This window comes from Cucurbita maxima, unplaced genomic scaffold (assembly GCF_002738345.1).
Source record: "Cucurbita maxima cultivar Rimu unplaced genomic scaffold, Cmax_1.0 Cma_Scf00031, whole genome shotgun sequence".
Classification (NCBI taxonomy): Eukaryota; Viridiplantae; Streptophyta; class Magnoliopsida; order Cucurbitales; family Cucurbitaceae; genus Cucurbita; species Cucurbita maxima.
This window is the reverse complement of record NW_019272047.1, coordinates 2,306,535-2,323,611: the sequence shown is the minus strand read 5'-3', so window position 1 is coordinate 2,323,611 and position 17,077 is coordinate 2,306,535. Positions and strand designations below refer to the sequence as shown.

General features: G+C 37.4%; 1 protein-coding gene across 1 annotated transcript; it reads right to left on the bottom strand.

Moving 5' to 3' along the window:
- Positions 1 to 4,976: 4,976 nt before the first annotated feature.
- LOC111466583 (sodium/hydrogen exchanger 6-like) lies at positions 4,977 to 16,809 on the bottom strand. Its single transcript, XM_023111303.1, has 21 exons — positions 16,458 to 16,809; positions 16,213 to 16,324; positions 16,109 to 16,133; positions 15,928 to 16,013; positions 15,721 to 15,832; positions 15,315 to 15,377; positions 15,208 to 15,227; positions 15,034 to 15,131; positions 13,593 to 13,621; positions 13,462 to 13,493; positions 13,322 to 13,369; positions 13,172 to 13,232; positions 12,978 to 13,075; positions 12,819 to 12,894; positions 12,704 to 12,723; positions 12,252 to 12,349; positions 12,045 to 12,154; positions 11,127 to 11,216; positions 9,780 to 9,871; positions 9,612 to 9,697; positions 4,977 to 5,277 (listed from the first exon to the last, which is right to left on the bottom strand). The coding sequence occupies exons 1-21, from the start codon at positions 16,654 to 16,656 to the stop codon at positions 5,255 to 5,257; spliced, it is 1,578 nt and encodes a 525-aa protein (XP_022967071.1). The 5' UTR covers positions 16,657 to 16,809; the 3' UTR covers positions 4,977 to 5,254.
- Positions 16,810 to 17,077: the final 268 nt, after the last annotated feature.

The window sequence follows — 17,077 nt, the reverse complement described above, 5'->3', positions numbered from 1 at the left end:
TTTTGGCGCTCAAATTCGGAGTGTGACATTTACAATTTGAATACTCACGACAATATTCTTACCCTACAATAAAAAACTTTCTAAAAATTAAGATAACGAGAAAAAAAAATTGGAAGTTTAAAAAAAGATAAGGAGGAAAGAATGGTAGAAAAATTGTGTATTGAGTATGGAGAAGATTATATATATATTTAAATAGAAAAATTATGAACAAATTTAGAAAGTTTTTCTTATTTTATTTTAATTTAAAATAATAATACAATAATGATATCAATGACCATATCATAAATTTGAGTTTCTTTTCTTTTTTAATAATAATAGTAATAATAGTAGTAATGATGAACAAATTTAAATTTTTTTCCATTTATTTTTAAAATAATAATTAAAGGTCATTAAGTTTTAGATTTATTCCTTTTATTATATATATTGTTTTATTTCAAAAAACAATTAAAAATGTAAGTACACATGTCACCTTTTCATTGGTCCATGATCCCAACTCAACTGTCATGTGATAAGATCAGAGTACTTTTTACTCTATTTTGTTTCCGCTATAACTCATCCATTTTAGTTTTGATTAAGGTAATTCAAAAAGCGTAATGTTCTGGTAAATTATGGCCAATACCAGGTATATAAGCAGTGATTTCAAATCCCGAGGTTAAGCGTACTCTGGCAACTTTACGTAAGGCAGAGTTTGGTTTTTTGGGGGTGATAGTGGAAAAGTTGACAGATAAGTCACCCTTACTGCCACTCGACAGAACCGTACATGAGATTTTCACCTCATACGGCTCCTCGTTCAATTCTTTCGAAGTCATTGGATCCTTTTCCTCGTTCGAGAATCTCCTCCCCTCTTCCATTCCGTCCCGAAGAGTGACCGGGACCAATTCAGTCACGTTTTCATTCATTTGGAATCTGGGCTCTTCTACGTCATTTTTATTTACTTATTTTTCCCTCTCTTTTTTTTTTTCTTTTTTTATTCCCTTCGATCATTCCTTAAGTCCCATAGGTTTGATCCGGTAGAATCTGACCCATTTTTTCATTGAGCGAAAGGTACGAAAATCGTTATTCTCAATTTTATATCGTGGACACTTCAAAATTTTGAAGTTATTAGTAGTTAAGAGCAGGTTTGTTACATAAAAAACATCGATTAATAAAGTAATTTGAGATTAAGGGCCAAAAGGTCAATAACGTTGATTTTTTATCATCTTGGAATTCTCTCATATTTAAATTGAAAGGACTTCTTGATTTTGGCATTTTAGCATTTGTGAGTTAAATTCAAACCTATTTAAAGTCGAATCACGAAAAAAAAAAAAAAAAGGATAAGTAGATAATGGTTGTTATAGACCTTTGAACTCGGTTGAAGTCATATGGTTTAATCCTTTGGATTTGATCGTGTGCAGTTTCAAGCTTATCGATTTTGGCGGGTAGTTGGCCTCGGGCAAAGAATTGTTTTGGATAAGTTACTTTCAAAACTGGACCCCAAGACTATTTTGCCTAAGTCTTTGAATACATATTATATAGGCTCTTTTTGACGAAGTCGTTAGTGTTCTAATTGTTCGAGGTAAGTGACATTTTTCAAAATACCCTAAACTGAGAAAACTAGAAATATCGGTGATTAATGGTTTCATATGACTATTGGTGTACAGTATGTGATGACCAAGACATGTATATGCTATTTGAAAAGATCTTAGTGTAAATGCACACCATAGAAAGAATTTCAAAAGATAATAATGGTAAAAAAAAGGTCATGTTTGTGACATAGGATTAGGAATTTACCCTTGTGCCCACATACTCGCCATATAATACTCGTGTGCCCATCACTCTAACCCTATTCGTAAACTAACCCACAAGGATTAGGGTCTACTTGGTACACGAAAAATAGTTGTCACCCACAAGTAACTCTATAAATCATAGGATGTGTACATTATCAAGGTAGCTTCAATTATGTCTGATGGGTAGTAATAGCATTAATAATTCGAGGAGGATGTATGAACAGGTAGTCTCTATTGTTTTAGCTTGAAAAGCAACGAATAGGTAGTTATTGTTTCTAAACAGGTAGTCCACTGTTCTAGCTTGAAAAGACAACGAACATGTTGTTATTATTCCTAGACAGGTATTTTACTGTTCTAACCCAAGGAGGGTGTAAGAACACGTGGATTATTGATTTAGCCGGAAAAGGCGAAGTGATAGGCAAATGTTACTTGGCACTCCTAGGATAATCTCCCAAATATAACTTAGCAAGTAGTTAGGTGTGGAGAATGAATATTACTCTAAGAGCATAGGACTCCTCCATACTTAAGAAAGTACTTTGAGGCCTTTCCATGAGCCACACTTGACCGGAAATGCATGTAAGGCTAATGACAGACCTAGATAAACGTAAAACATAGAGTTAATAGTACTAAGATATGAACACCAAAGGGGATAAAATACTTCGGTATATAAGAACTTGAGAAGGGTAGTATAAATCTTGAGCCACATAATTGGCTAAACAAGGAGCACATGACTTCAGATTTCGTGTATAGGAATAAGTTCAACGAGATCCTATAAGTAGATTGGGTACTAAATATTTTAATACTCACTCTTGTTAAACCTTCTTTTTCAGGTGATCGATAGATCATTGACCGTAGTGAGGAGTGCATCGAGCCATGGGGTTGCGGAAGGGACCGTCGACTTGAGTCTCATGTTTATTTGTATAGGTCTTTTGTGAAAAAGAAAAAAAAAACCCTTTCAGTAAATGATCATTGTAATTGAAATTGTATGTGTGTGCATGAAAATATTTAACTTTCATTTTATTTCTAATGTAACATATTTAACGTCTTGTAGTATGTTTTGTTTTAAACGTGAAAAAATTTATCAATATTTTATCTTCATGTCTACATAATGGTCTACTTTTTGAGGTAAGAAAGATGAGTCGTTATAGTTTTGTGACTCCAATGAAAGGCATTCTTTGAATGGAAGGGCAAACTGAGTGTCACAGTCATGCATGTCCAATGTGTGTTGTTAATGGTTGTATGACAGATATCCCGGTCTTTCTTTTCCAGGACGTGTTGTCCATGGTTGCATGCCCATTCCAAACCCCTCTTACATGCTTTCATCCTAGATGGATTTTTAACATTTCATATTGGGTCAGTACGAGAGTATATGAATGTAGTGTCTATACCTGCAAGAGCTAAAATGCCCCAAAATGTACTATTGGGGGATATGATTAATTGTCAACTCCTTCCTACCCGATAGTTATATGTAGTAAGCCATTGTTGTTGCCTTTTTGCTTATATTCCCATAAAACACCATTTCCAATTTTCCAAATCTTACTTTTAAAACTCTCTTTCGAAATATCTCTACCCCGTTTTCTAAAACCTTCTTCTTGAACTGGAGCTAGAGGATCGAGCGTACGTCGCTTGGTCGTAAGCGACGCGAGAACGAATAGACTTAACTCACTTGTTGTTGGGAAGTGAGTGCAGCACAATCGTAAGTCCGCTGCTATCAAAGTGCGATTGTGACGTTGAGCCCCACGTTTCATTGGACCTTTCGAAAAGATCGAATTAGACTATTGGCGTATATACTACTCTTCCGATGTCCCTCTAATCAGTACACAACTTATTCCACATGACACGCACCCAAACCCGTTGCAGCCCAATTTAGAGTCGCACAAGCGCGACCCACGACCCTCGCCCCAAACCTGCAACCCAACGTGCATCTTGACCCGCGTGTCCACTCCGTGTACCCGGCTTGATCTGGAATTGAGATTCGTGCGCGCTGCTTGTGGCCGAACCAGAGCCCGAACCACTTTACTCGACCCGTAGTCCGGCCCTCACTCGAATCGGTTCCAGGCCTCGGCTCGCTCCCAATCAGTTTCCTGCTATCGACTTGACGACTTTGCTCGTTTTTTTGGCGTATTCAACTTGGCTTTGACCTATTTGAAGTTTCAGGACCTTTTCCGAGCAATTTCGGCCAATTTAGGTCATTTTTGGGGTCAAAAGGTATAATTAGTTGATACTGATGGATTAATTGGATGGTATATTATGCCTAACTCGATGATGTGGGTCAGATATATTAAATTGGACTTCTAAAGGGCGGATAAGAACCAATTTTAAGATTATTTAGTGGTTTCAATTTAGGTCAACCAAGTAAGAAGTTCTACTGTTGGATTGGTTGAACAAATTGGAGATGTATGACACGTGTCTCGTGACCTCTACATGTGTATGATTGTTATACTATGTATACTATACTATGCCATGTTATGGAATTATACTTGCTTTCGGTGATATGATGAAAGACATGATGAGTATTATGTATACACAATTCATATGTACATTATGTCATGAATGAAATGAAGCACCACTTGTATTTTAAGTATATGCTATGATTTTAAGCTAAGAGAACCTCGTGCATTTTATGTAATATTATGTGCATTGAGAGACTTTTTCGTTATGTTTAGTGTGGATGCATACCTTCAATATTTATGTTCGCAAAGATATTATGCATGTCCTCTCCCTATGTGATGTTTAGCAGTGCATAAGCGCGTTAGCCCAACGAGTTTGGTCCAAGGGTATCGATCCAAGTCCGCTTGGTGGGTCCATATACGCGTACATGGGCCATGTGTGAAAAAGTACCACACATCCAATCCTGTCAAAACTAGAAGTAGCTCAAGACCATGCTATGACGTTTTAAAAAGAATAGAGTTACAAGCCTCGTACTATTTTTTTTTTCCCGCAAAAGTAAGACATCCATATATGGATGAAGCGATATTGTGATGGTCATGGAAGCTAAGTTAGAATAGTAGTATTCTATCTTTTTCTTTTAGGGTTGGTAGGTTTAAACGTATAAGTTCAAACCTTCCTTTTCAATGAATTTTCTGTACAAATTAATTATGTCATGCATGTAACTCCTCTGTTTAGATATAAAAATAAGGGTGTTACATTGGTACACCAATGTGCAAAGAGAAACTTGTATAAAGGATCAATTAGAGAAGAAGGTAGACATATTAAACTATAGTTTCCACTTCATTGACAGTCTATAACGGAACATCAAACTCTAACTTTTTCACTTCATTTATTCAGTCCAAAACAGACACCATGTAAAGAATTAATTTCTATCGTAATCATTCAGTCGAAGTCGAAACTTCCGAACTGCGTGCTCGACTGGTTCGTCTCCACCTAATTCAGAGCGGATCGGATGCATACATTATACACAGAGTTCTCCAGCTTGTATGATATATCGCAATACTACAACCGAGTGTTAGTCATGCCAGAACAAGCTTTCAAGAACCACGGATTGGCCTGCCTATTGAAGCAAAATTATCAGAATCAAATCAGTTCGAAGCTAAATAATGATAAAGTTAGCCACAATGAACCAACCTAACTTTCAACAACAGTGTTTAAGGCTTTTGGTGAAGTACAGTTTCATATATTATAAATGAAATACATCATACAGAACAGATTATAAAAAGCAGAAATATGTTTAACTGGTTCTACCGCCAATTTAATTCAAAACTAATATACCACGCAACGCCATGTTAAAACTTGCAACTCTGTAAAAGTGATTAAAGTTCTAAAAGGATTGTAACAATATGCCTTCGAAAAAGTTTGTTATAGAGATTGTGTGAGATCCCTCATCCGTTAGAGAGGAGAACGAAACACCCTTTATAAGGGTATGGAAACCTCTCTTTAGGAGATGTGCTTTAAAAACCTTGAGGGTAAGCCCGAAAGGAAAAGCTCAAAGAGGATAATATCTGCTAGCGGTAGGCTTGAGCCGTTATAAATGGTATTAGAGTTAGACACCAGATAATGTGCTAGTGAGGAGGCTGTTCCCCGAAGGGGGTAGACACGAGGTGGTGTGCCAGCAAGGACGCTGGGGCCCGAAGGGGGGTGGATTTGGTGGGGGTCCCACATCGATTGGAGAAAGGAACAAGTGCCAGCGAGAACGCTGAACCATGAAGGAGGTGGATTGTGAGATCCCACATCAGTTGGGGAGGAGAACGAAACACCCTTTATAAACGTGTGGAAACTTCTCCCTAGCAAACGTGTTTTAAAAACCTTGAGGGTAAGCCCGAAAGGAAAAGTCTAAAGAAGACAAGTGGTGGACTTGGCATGAAGGAGGAGGAGCTTGCTAGAACTCTTTTTTTTTTTTTTTTTGGATATGAGACAGAATTCCATATTTATTTGTGTGTGAGAGAGAAAGTATAAAACACAAAGGGCAAGGAGAGTAGAAGGAAAAGGAATATGTAAGAGTTGGTTCTAACCAAAACCATTGAATATGTAAGAGCGAGTTGGCAGGACTCGTGGATTATTTGATTGAACTTCAAGCTCTCACTAGAACACCCACGAGCATAATGGAACGAACGATCACTCTCCCAAACCATCCTCCCAGGTTAGTTGATCGATTAATTTCTAAACATCACCGTAATTTTCAGTTGCTGTAGGAACTCCCACTTAGTCGTAGGCAGGTAGCATCTATGCCAGCCCCATGCTACTAGTAGAATAAGAAAGATAGGTTTTGTGTTGACTACAAAGCCCTAACAACTCAACCGTCCTAGATAAATTCTTGATACCAATCATAGAAGAATTGTTGGATGAATTGCATGGGTCAAGGTTTTAAGCCAAGATTGACCTAGTCGAGGTATCATCAAATATGAGTACATGAGGAAGATGTGCTTAGTGTCACAGTCGTACATTTTCAACTGTGTGGTTCGTGATCTTGACATGTTCACGACAAGCCTTAAAGGGAACCCAAGCCCCATATTCATTTTTTCGCCCGGCTTCGTCGAACCTTAGGCAAGGTTCATCTTCACCAACACACAACTGGTGCGGAACCCAAGCTTGTTGGGCCATACGCGCTGCCCGTACGTGCATATTCAATCATTTGCGACTTAATCAACTTGTCTCTACACTAGGCCAAGACATTCAGCTCAACCTTGGCTTTACTCAGGGATAAGGTATCTCAATGCAACGCTGCAACTTAATCCTCAACTTAGATCCCAATTGACAGGGACTTCATGTCATGATGTCATCTCAAGTACTGGGATGTCATCAGCCATCATAGTTCACTCGGTCTTGCCCATAAAAAACGGGCCCATGTGTTGTTCATAATATCAAGACATCCTGAACATTCATCCATCTGGGTTATATCAAGGCATTGGACCCTCCCATGTTCATACGAGTTCAATTACGAAATCCGTTCTGGATAGTAGGTGCATAATCCAACCTTCGACACATGGGCAGGGGAACCATGTTGGCATACTTGTGTCGTTCAACACTACTCTTGAAAAGCCTATTTCAAAGGAAGTCGCCCGAGACACACGTCTCACGACGCTCACCCCTCACTATCACACACGCATGTACCATAGGATAGCTCGCTTAGACCACAAGGCCCAAGGGTAGGGGACAACTGACACCATGCCTTCCCCTGAGATATATTTTGAGACATTTTTGGTTTGGCAAGTGTATACATGATTTTGGCGAACATACATACGGTGTTGTGGAGCGTCCGTTCAGTGTTCGATTAACACCAGATTTGGCAAGTTTTCATATTTCAAATGGAAGGACTTGACTCCAAAATCGCATGCCCAAATTCCCTTCAGAACCCCGATTTTCGAGGTTAAGGCTTGGGGCCCTACCCAGCCCTTTAACAAGCTCCAATATCATGTTGACATTATCGCCTCTCTCTTGCCTATGTCTCGGCTTAGCTTTCATGCACATCTCTGTGGTGTGTTAAATGATGCACCATCCTCCTCAGTCACATCATGACATTCATTTTGTCTATGCCATCGCATGGCCAACTGGGCGCCACTGTTGTGTCACCACCTTGCTTGTTTGCACGTGAGAATCACAACCTACTTTCTTCATGGTAAGATTGTGACACTCAGAACTATTTCCTAGACCCACAATGGCCATTATGAATTTTTGGTGGTGCCCTTTCAGCCTCACGAACGCCCCCGCAATGCTCCAGTCCCTAATGAATCATATGTTCAAGCCATTCCTCCTAAGATTTATGCTAGTATTTTTTTAATGACATTTTGGTAGTCTTGGTTTTCATTCCCACATCACTTAGATGATTCATTTTTTTAGCAGTTGAAGGACAACCACCTATATGCCAACCTTAAGAAATGTTAATGTGCTTAGAAGAGAATAGAGTACTTGGGCCACTGTGTCTTCTCTGAAGGGATAGAAGCAGACCCGAAAAAGATTAATGTGATGTTACGATGGCCTATTCCCACCAACCTAAAGGAGCTAAAGGGAATTCCTTGGTCTCACAACTTAGTACTAGGTTTTGTGGCCAATTAAAGGGCAATGTTAGCTCTTTAATTAGATCTTCTCAAGAATGGCGCTTTTATTAGAAACAAAGGAGCTATTGAATCTTCCATTTATAATAAAGACAAATGCATCGGAAAAGGATTGGGGCGGTTCTCTCCCAAAATGATCGCCCAATTGCTTACTTTAGCCAAAAAAAACTAACGAATACAGGCTAGGCATACAAAAGTTAATGGCGATTGGGCTATCAATTTAAAAGTAGCGACCCTATCTGTTGGGCAAACATTTATATTCAAATGGATCAACAGTCATCGAAAGGCCTACTCGAGCAGAACACCATCAAACCGAACCTTGAAATTCAATACAAACCAAACCGTGAAAATGAAGTTATTTACATCCTATCTCGAGTCTCTTTCAAAGCCAACTATGAGTTTTTGTGGTTCCTCACATTATGAACGTAGAAATTGTAAAGGGGTAAGTTTATTGTGACCAAAAGTTAATCAAAATCTTACAAAAACTTCAGGAAAACTCAGATAGTGCATATGTATACTCTACAGCACGACACTCTTATACAAGAACAGGTAAGTCATCTCGAAACATTCAGAGTTACTTAAAATCATCCTCCATGCATACCACAACTACGTATTGGGAAAGAATTTGGGGTTCCTTCGAATATACAAGCATATGACTAGAGATTCATATTGGTCGACATGAAAATAATGTAAAGGAAAAAGAGACACAATGTGTGACTTGCTAATGCAACAAAACTTATCAACCTCACCGGCAGGGTTGTTGCAACAAAACCTATAGAATTTGGGTCCCTTCTTCTGTGTTGCTATGCTTTTATGCTTGTATGGACGAGTCTTTACAAGAGAATGGCCCTCTTGGAAGGTTGGAACTTATTTTGTAATTTGTCTACAAGACTCTTTTGGAAAGTGGAATATAACTTAAGGGAGACTCACAATCCACCCAATGAAATAGGAGAGAGAAAATATGAGGAGAAATATTGATGGCTAAAGTAGGTACACGAAGATAGAATATAGAAAATGAAATAGAACATTTTAAAAGCTCTACTAAATATAGCTTTAACAGATTTAAAGACACTGAGGCTCCATTTCCCAACAGATTTAACCACCTACCACCTATATATCTCTACCCTGTCTTTTACTATAAATAGTCATCAGACTCCATATATACAGGAAATTGACACGCAGAAGAATCCAATATTTCATTTTTAAAATTCCATTCTTCAAATAATTCACTTTTTAATTAAGAAAAATGTAATATTTTTCCAAAAATAAAACACATATAGGAAATTTAAAAAAAAAATAAACTAGAACTACGAGAGATAAACTAAGTCATTCTTACTATTGCCGTTTTCTTCATCATCACCACTGCGACTCTTAAAGAATGGCGTCAGGTAGTTCCTATTCAATGCTGTAAATATCGTAGAGCTGAGGAAAAAAGAGGCATTTTAGCGATGTATCCCCAATAAACAGACAAGTCCGAAAATGAAAGATGGATATTAGATGTCACCTCTCATGAAACTCTTTAAGTTTCCTTTTGGTCTTATTCCTTGATGATCCTTCCTCATTATGAGTAATGTAGCCATGGCTTACATCAGTACTCTGATAGAAAGAGGGAACAAAAGATTAAAAGGTCTCTAATACTGCCCGGTTATCATGGTTAATTCGAAAAGTATACAGAAATTAATGCATGAACCTTCCAGCTTAAACACCCAAAAATATCAAATAATTTAATAATGAGGGTTAGAAGAACCCCTTGAACAACTTTTTCGTTGGATATTACATCTCTTTTGTAACTTTCAATCATCAATGAAATTGTCTCGTACTAAAAGAAAAATAATAATAATAATTGTGGAAGAAATAACATTACAAGGGTTCAAACATAAGAGTCTTGCTCTAATACCAAGTTAAATCACTGTCAAACCTAAAAGCTTAAATCAATGTGTTACAATAAATTTAATCTTTTTAACAACTTTAACAATTCATTGTGTCAGTAAAACTTAGACCTCAAACTGGGATTTTGCGAGGTCTTCCTCGGATTAGTTCTATAGAGGTTTCGGCATCTTTTAGGTTTTCTAGGGTCTTTTTGAGGAGCTCTTTAACCCGAAAGAATCGGAATTTCTAAGAATTGGCTACAGAAGCGAGGACCGTTCGAGTGTTAGAGGGCTTCCCTCGCTCGCTCTAACGCTCATTTATACAACAGCGAGTGGAGTGCATAAGCCCCTATCCATTAGTAATGAAAAAAGGGGTTGAGGGGATTCATATATGTTGTTCAGGTCAATCAGTTTCCGATCTACGGTCCCTCTGAGTGAGGGGTTAGGCAAGTAGTATCCAGGGCTGGTGTCGAAGGTTAGCCCAGCCCAGTGAATCAAACAATTTTTTGTATGCTCTCTATTTTCTCTCAAATTCCCTTTCCCTAAATTTACAGGCTGAGTAGACCAACCATGCAAATCCCAATCCGTAAACACTAGCATAACTGTCCTTCAAAAGGCCCCCTTCATCCCGAGGAAATCTCCAAAACCATTTCATAAACAAGGAAGTCTACCCTTTTCACTATGAGACCCTCTTGGGAGGTGGTCGACCCAACTCCATAATCCTGGGTGGAGCATTTTTATTGGGTGCAAACCTTCTTCCTCCAATGCTATTCTATGTTCACTTTACTCGTGCATATGACTGGCACAGCAAATTCATGGTTACCTTGTCTAAAATAATTGTGTATCTTAGAGTGTTCATGCATTGCACATTTGGCAAAACGTGTAACTAAGAACATTCATAAAGATCATGCATGCAATTAAAACAACTGTGTATTGATAAACAAAGAAAGAAAGAAAAGAGTCAAAATGCAGATAAAACTTACTTCAGTCAAAGCGTATTCATGGTTATCATTGCCACCTACAACTTGTAAAACTTCTAGCATTGTACCAGTTGAACCTCCAATAAGTAACACCTGAAAATATTTCAAAGAAACTGATGAGAAAAATGGAAGAAAATGAATTTTCACAAGTCCAGTCAGGAAGGAGACAAAAAATAGTACTGATGGAATATTTATGGGATAAAGATTTATGCTTCTAATTGGATTTTTTTTTTTTTTTCAGAAAAGAATATTTAAGCTACCCTTCTGGTTTTATCTATTCCGAAACATGAGTCACTCCTGTCATCTTTCTCTTAAACAGAATAGATAAAACTTTTATACCCATTCACTAGCTTGTTTCTCCATCTTCCCTTCCGCATTCCCCTTTGTGAGATCTCACATCGGTTGGAGAGGGGAACGAAGCATTCCTTATAAGGGTGTGGAAACCTCTCCCTAGCAGACCCGTTTTAAAACCGTGAGCTAACAGTGATACATAACGAATCAAAGCGGACAATATCTGCTAGCGGTGGGCTTGGGTTGTTACACCCTCTTCCAACATACTACATTAAACTTTTTGTCATTCGAACTTTCGCCATCCACTCCATTCTTTTTGTATCCCATTGGATGGGGTCCCTTGACTTGCATCATCTGGTCAAAGATTGCCTCTTTCAAAAACGCAATGAGGAACTTAATCTGTTTCAAACTTCTACTTTCAGTCCTGCATTATGCAGTAAATTGGCAACTATTTGAGGCATCATTATAACAGAAGCGTGGGGAACACAGTAGCACATAGCTTATATGATATCTAAATTCAATTTTTAATAGTTGTAACCATTAAGGAAAGAAAAATACGATTTTTTGACAAAAATTAGACGAAATTGTTCATCAGAATATGATACAAGTGACAAAACTTAGACTGCCTACCGTCAAAATAACGATTGCAGTAGTAGCAGTGAAAATTGTCTGCCCATGTCCGTCTGGAAGATCATGGATCGACTGAAGAGCCAGAGCAAAAGCCATAGCCCCACGAAGTCCTACATTTATAACACATTAGAACCATCTTCGAGAATAATAGACTCCTCTCTCCAAATTCTATTAAATAAATAAATAAAGAAGAAATAATCTCCTTACCACAGTACCAAAGTGCCTTCTGATGTTTTGGAGGTACTTGCCGATGTGCAGGCCGAACTAAGTTGACTAAATATGCACAAGAAAAGACATTTGCAGCCCTAGGAAATATCACACAAAATACTATAGTCACACACACAGATAGGAGCCTATGAAAGTGGAAAGAAAAAAAACGTGTCAAAAGTGAAGTTTTTCTTTATGGATATGAAACAGTATATTGATATGGAAAAGGGGCATCAAAGTAATGGAGGGTAAATCAACTGAGAACTAAACCAACTGTAAAAAGACTAGCCAATTGGTTTGTATAAAATAAGAACACAATGTAAAGATTACATGAGAAACTCCATTCAAAAGCTTAAATAAAAGAAAGAGATGGTATCTCCAAAGATGCAAACTTGTGTGAGAATTTAATTATCTAAGGTTGGCAAATAGGAGAGAAAATTTGGCAGCAATACCTTGCAACACCAATAAATAACTGAGGTGAACATAAAACTGATTAAGGAACCACAAAAAATTGAGATCAAAAAAGAAAAAACGGGAAAAGTAGACTGATCGTAAAGGTACGGATACAATCGAGAAAAAAATGAATCCAATATGTGACCAGCTATGTTGCTCCATTGCAATATCCAAGCCCATATATATAAAGCTGAAAGAGAAAAGCTTATGAGCATCGAGTGGGTAAAGGATCCTTGATTAAGGCTAGATAAAATTTGGTCATGTCTCCCTTACATAAATGTTTCTGCCAGAGATGAAAATAAGTGAAAAAATCCCGCAACAAACTGTTGTGAAGACTCTGATAAGTTCGAATATGTATAATGCTTCATCACCTAACAAAGAACATCACGGATTATATGCACACCAACAACTAGTATAGATGTATTGAACGAAAGAACATAGTAAAGAATACGGTCAGCTTTACTCACCATTCCTGTGAACAATATCGACACAATACCAGACAACCCAAAACCTTCTGCAAGCATGTACCTAGTAAAAGATCTCATGCTAAAATCCACCAACGTAAAATGTAGCTAAATAAAAATTATAAAACTTAACGGGAAAAGAAGATTGCTTACGAGAAATATGGAAAAAGAACAAAAATACAGCACTCCAAATTTTGAAGACTGGATAAAGAAACGACCAAATTCAGATTCTCGTCCAAACAAAAATACATTATAATTTAGTAATCAACAAACACTAAGTGCATAGAATTTACTTGTCAATGTCCAAGCCTGCATACTTGAAAAGGTTCTAAGAATTAAGGCTCAACATGATATCAGAAAAGTAGAATGAAAATAAATAATATAGCTACAGGCAATAAAGATAACATTGCTCATAAAAGGATATCAACGCTGAGGTAAATCCAACTCCAACACCTGCAGATCCACAGGCATTCCATGATAAGTACCCTTAAGAACTTCCGTTTATTTATTCAGTAAAGATAACTGTATATGTTAAAAAGAAGTTACAAAACAAGGTCATGCACGAAATTTGAGGCATACATGAAAGTAGTCATTTAAATAATGCTGATGCTTTGATAGTTATATTGGTATAGCAGAAGTCTTCATTAACCTACAACAAGAAAATTGATCTTTCTAGAGGATTTTATGGTTGAGATTAATGAGGAGCCTGTATAGTGAAGGAAGGCATCCTGTTTTGCCTGAAGGAAGGCATCCTGTTTTGCCAGAATTGTAGTCTTGGATGGTTTCCAAATCATTGACTACTTTTTTTTATACACAAGCAACTTTTATACTCGGAGAAAATGAGTGGGTTTCATAAATAATTGATTTGTTTGAGCCAAAGTCCCGCCAAAATGTCCAAGACTGAGGGGCATACACTATGTATGCATTTCGATTAGGGTCGTAAAAGAGAAATTACATCCTGATCCTGAAAAATGCAATAATAGGAAAAAAGTTCTGTAAAACTATTTTTCCATGCTTTTTCTTTCCTCCAAATTATTGGCAAAAAAAAATTCCCAAATCAAAAATGTTATACCGACAGAAGCTTAGTTCCCGTTAGGAATTGTCAATTAACCATTAGATAACAAAGTAACACATGATAACTCTTAACTAACAGTAACAACTCAACTAATTAATAAACCAATAAAGTAATAAGAATCAGTATGGACTGGCAAGCAACAATGAAGTAACAAACAACAAACTATTAAAAGCAGCTACGTACCAACTCTCACAACATCAAATAGGGTTATTTTCATTATCCACGTAGATGCATAACTGTAATGGCCCAAGCCCAGCACTAACAGATATTATCCTCTTTGGCATTTCTCTTTCGAGTTTAGGTTTTTAAAACGCGTCTACTAGGGAGAGGTTTTCACACCCTTATAAATAATGTTTTGTTCTCCTCCCCAACTGACGTGGGATCTCACGATACACCCCCTTCGGAACCCAGCAAAGAATGCTTCATTCTCCTCCCCAACCGATGTGGAATTTCAAAATCCACCCCCCTTCGGGGCCCAGTGTCTTTGCTGGCACACCACCTTGTGTCCACCCCTCTTTGGGGCTCAACCTCCTCGCTGGCACATCACCCAATGCCGAGCTTTCCCTTTCGGGCTTCCTCTCAAGGTTTTTAAAATGTTTTTGCTAAGGAGAGGTTTCCATGCCCTTATTAAGAATGTTTTGTTCTCCTCCCCAACCAACATGGGATCTCACAATAACGATAATAATGTGTTGCTTCTCGTAAGCTCTCTAGAATTGGATAATAAAAATGTGGAAGTGGAAATAAAGTAGCAAAAGATGTTTGTTTAATGAAAAGATAAGAGAAAGATAACCTGCAGACATTGAGCCCACAAAAGTCTCGAGAAATCTAACAATCACAAAGAAGAAGTTTTTTCCATGATAAGCATGGCTCCTAACCAAGGACATTGTTCTGCAAAAGATGAAACTAATTAGAATAAACTCAATAATAATGGAAATACAAGAAACAAATCAACTACTTTACATACCTGTACAAGGAAATTGCCATCTGCCAATTATCCAACACGAGAACCAGAAATATTAAATAGAGTCATTTTCAACCAATATCAATAATTACTTAATGCGAAAAACATACAGCATCATTCAATACAGATTCTCCAAACACCAAAGCGTAAAGGTTCACGTCTGTGCCAAGTTCCTAGAATGATGACTTGACAATAATGAGTCACATAATGAGTAAAAAAATATATCATCTACAAAATTTAACAGCCAGCATATGGTATCAATGAAACTCTAGGAAGATACATGATGAGTTAGTTTAAAGAATAAGGGGCAGTTTGCTGTATAATCTCCCGAAGAAAATCACAATAGCTTAAGTCACAAATTAAGCTCCTGAACCACTAGGTTTTGTCTTAATCCTTCAATTTGGAAAGGTATCAGTTGCATCCCTGAACTTTAAGTTATGAATTTAAGAGGTCTCTATTGTCAGCACTTTTAACTATTTCATAATGTACTTTTTTACAAATGGATCATGTGAACACCTGAAAAATGGACAGGACAGTGACAGGATCTGTTGCCGAAATAAGAGCACCAAACATAAGACATTCGACAAACGGAAGCCGATACATGAGAAACATTAATCCACCGAGGTAACTGCAACGAAAAGAGCAACCACTTTATGGTGTCATAAATTAAAAGGTACATGAAACGAAGGATTTGCAATTAAAAGGGAAGAAGAAAAGCTTTACACAAGACCACCCGTAACAACGGAGGCTATAAAGGTTCCCAGGATTGCAAACGTCACAATTGCCCCAAAGTTTGAGAAGAAAGGTTTCTACAAAAGCAGCAACGTTAAGCAACACTATTCTCAACCAAAACATCACAATTAAGGGGAAATATGAAAGCATTGATAGGAGATTTTGCACTTACAGGTGAGAGACTAAATCCTGATTGAGTACGCAAGAGTGTTAAGGAAACAGAACGGGAGAAAAAAGAAGATCGGCTTTGCAATAAATTACGACAACGAAGGATATAATATGATCGGAGGCAAAAGGAAAAGGAAGAAAAATTCCTCGTGAAAGTTGAACCACGCCCTGATGTTAGTTTGAGTATTCGAAATGTTGGCAAGGCCGCCGACGATTAAACCTGAGAGACAATTGAACAAAGGAAAGCGAGAAAATGGAGACACGACGAAGAAAAACAAACACGAATACAGGAAGAACATAAAAAAAGGCAATGGCAAGTTGTGAAGTGAGTCGTAACTTAACGAAGAAGATACCGATGAGAAGAGAAGCACTGGCTTCGGGAAGAAAATAGAGCCTATGGCGACGAAGGACATGGCCGAGAACGAAAGAGAGAACAAGCATCATGATCTGAAGGAGGATGCCAACTCCGGCAGCTTGTTGATCCTTAACCGGACTGCCTTTGGGCTCTGCCGGAGAGATGACCATAATTTGGGCTTCGTCCTCCATGCCCATAATGGATCGTCTTCTGCTGCTCAAGTCTGTGGCCGTTTCGGAATTTGATATGTTGATGAAGATGACGCCAATAACAGGATTCGGAAACTTGCTTCTCCAGAATCTATACTTATTTATATGATTCAAGAAAGAACATAATTTCTGTTTTTTTCTTTTTTCTTTTTTTTTGTCTGTAATTCTAACTATCGTTTTAAATTATAAATTTCTATTAATAGTAAAAATGAAATCTGATCATAATCAAAATCAATCTTTATAAAACAAAATTCATTCTTTTACACTTTCTACCTAATAATTTAAAATACTTACCGATTTTAATATTTTTTAACCTAAATAAATTATTTCATACACAAAAATAGCAAGAAGAAAACAAGGGAAAAAAATAATAATAAATTAAGTTAAATTCAATCGGTGTATTTCTTCC

Coding starts and splice junctions, on each gene's coding strand:
- LOC111466583 (XM_023111303.1), bottom strand. CDS start 16,656: ATGGGCATGGAGGACGAAGCCCAAATTATGGTCATCTCTCCGGCAGAG. Junction 16,134..16,212: donor CTTTTGCCTCCGATCATATT/ATATCCTTCGTT, acceptor ACTCTTGCGTAC/TCAATCAGGATTTAGTCTCT. Junction 15,132..15,207: donor ATGGCAATTTCCTTGTACAG/GTATGTAAAGTA, acceptor CATCTTTTGCAG/AACAATGTCCTTGGTTAGGA.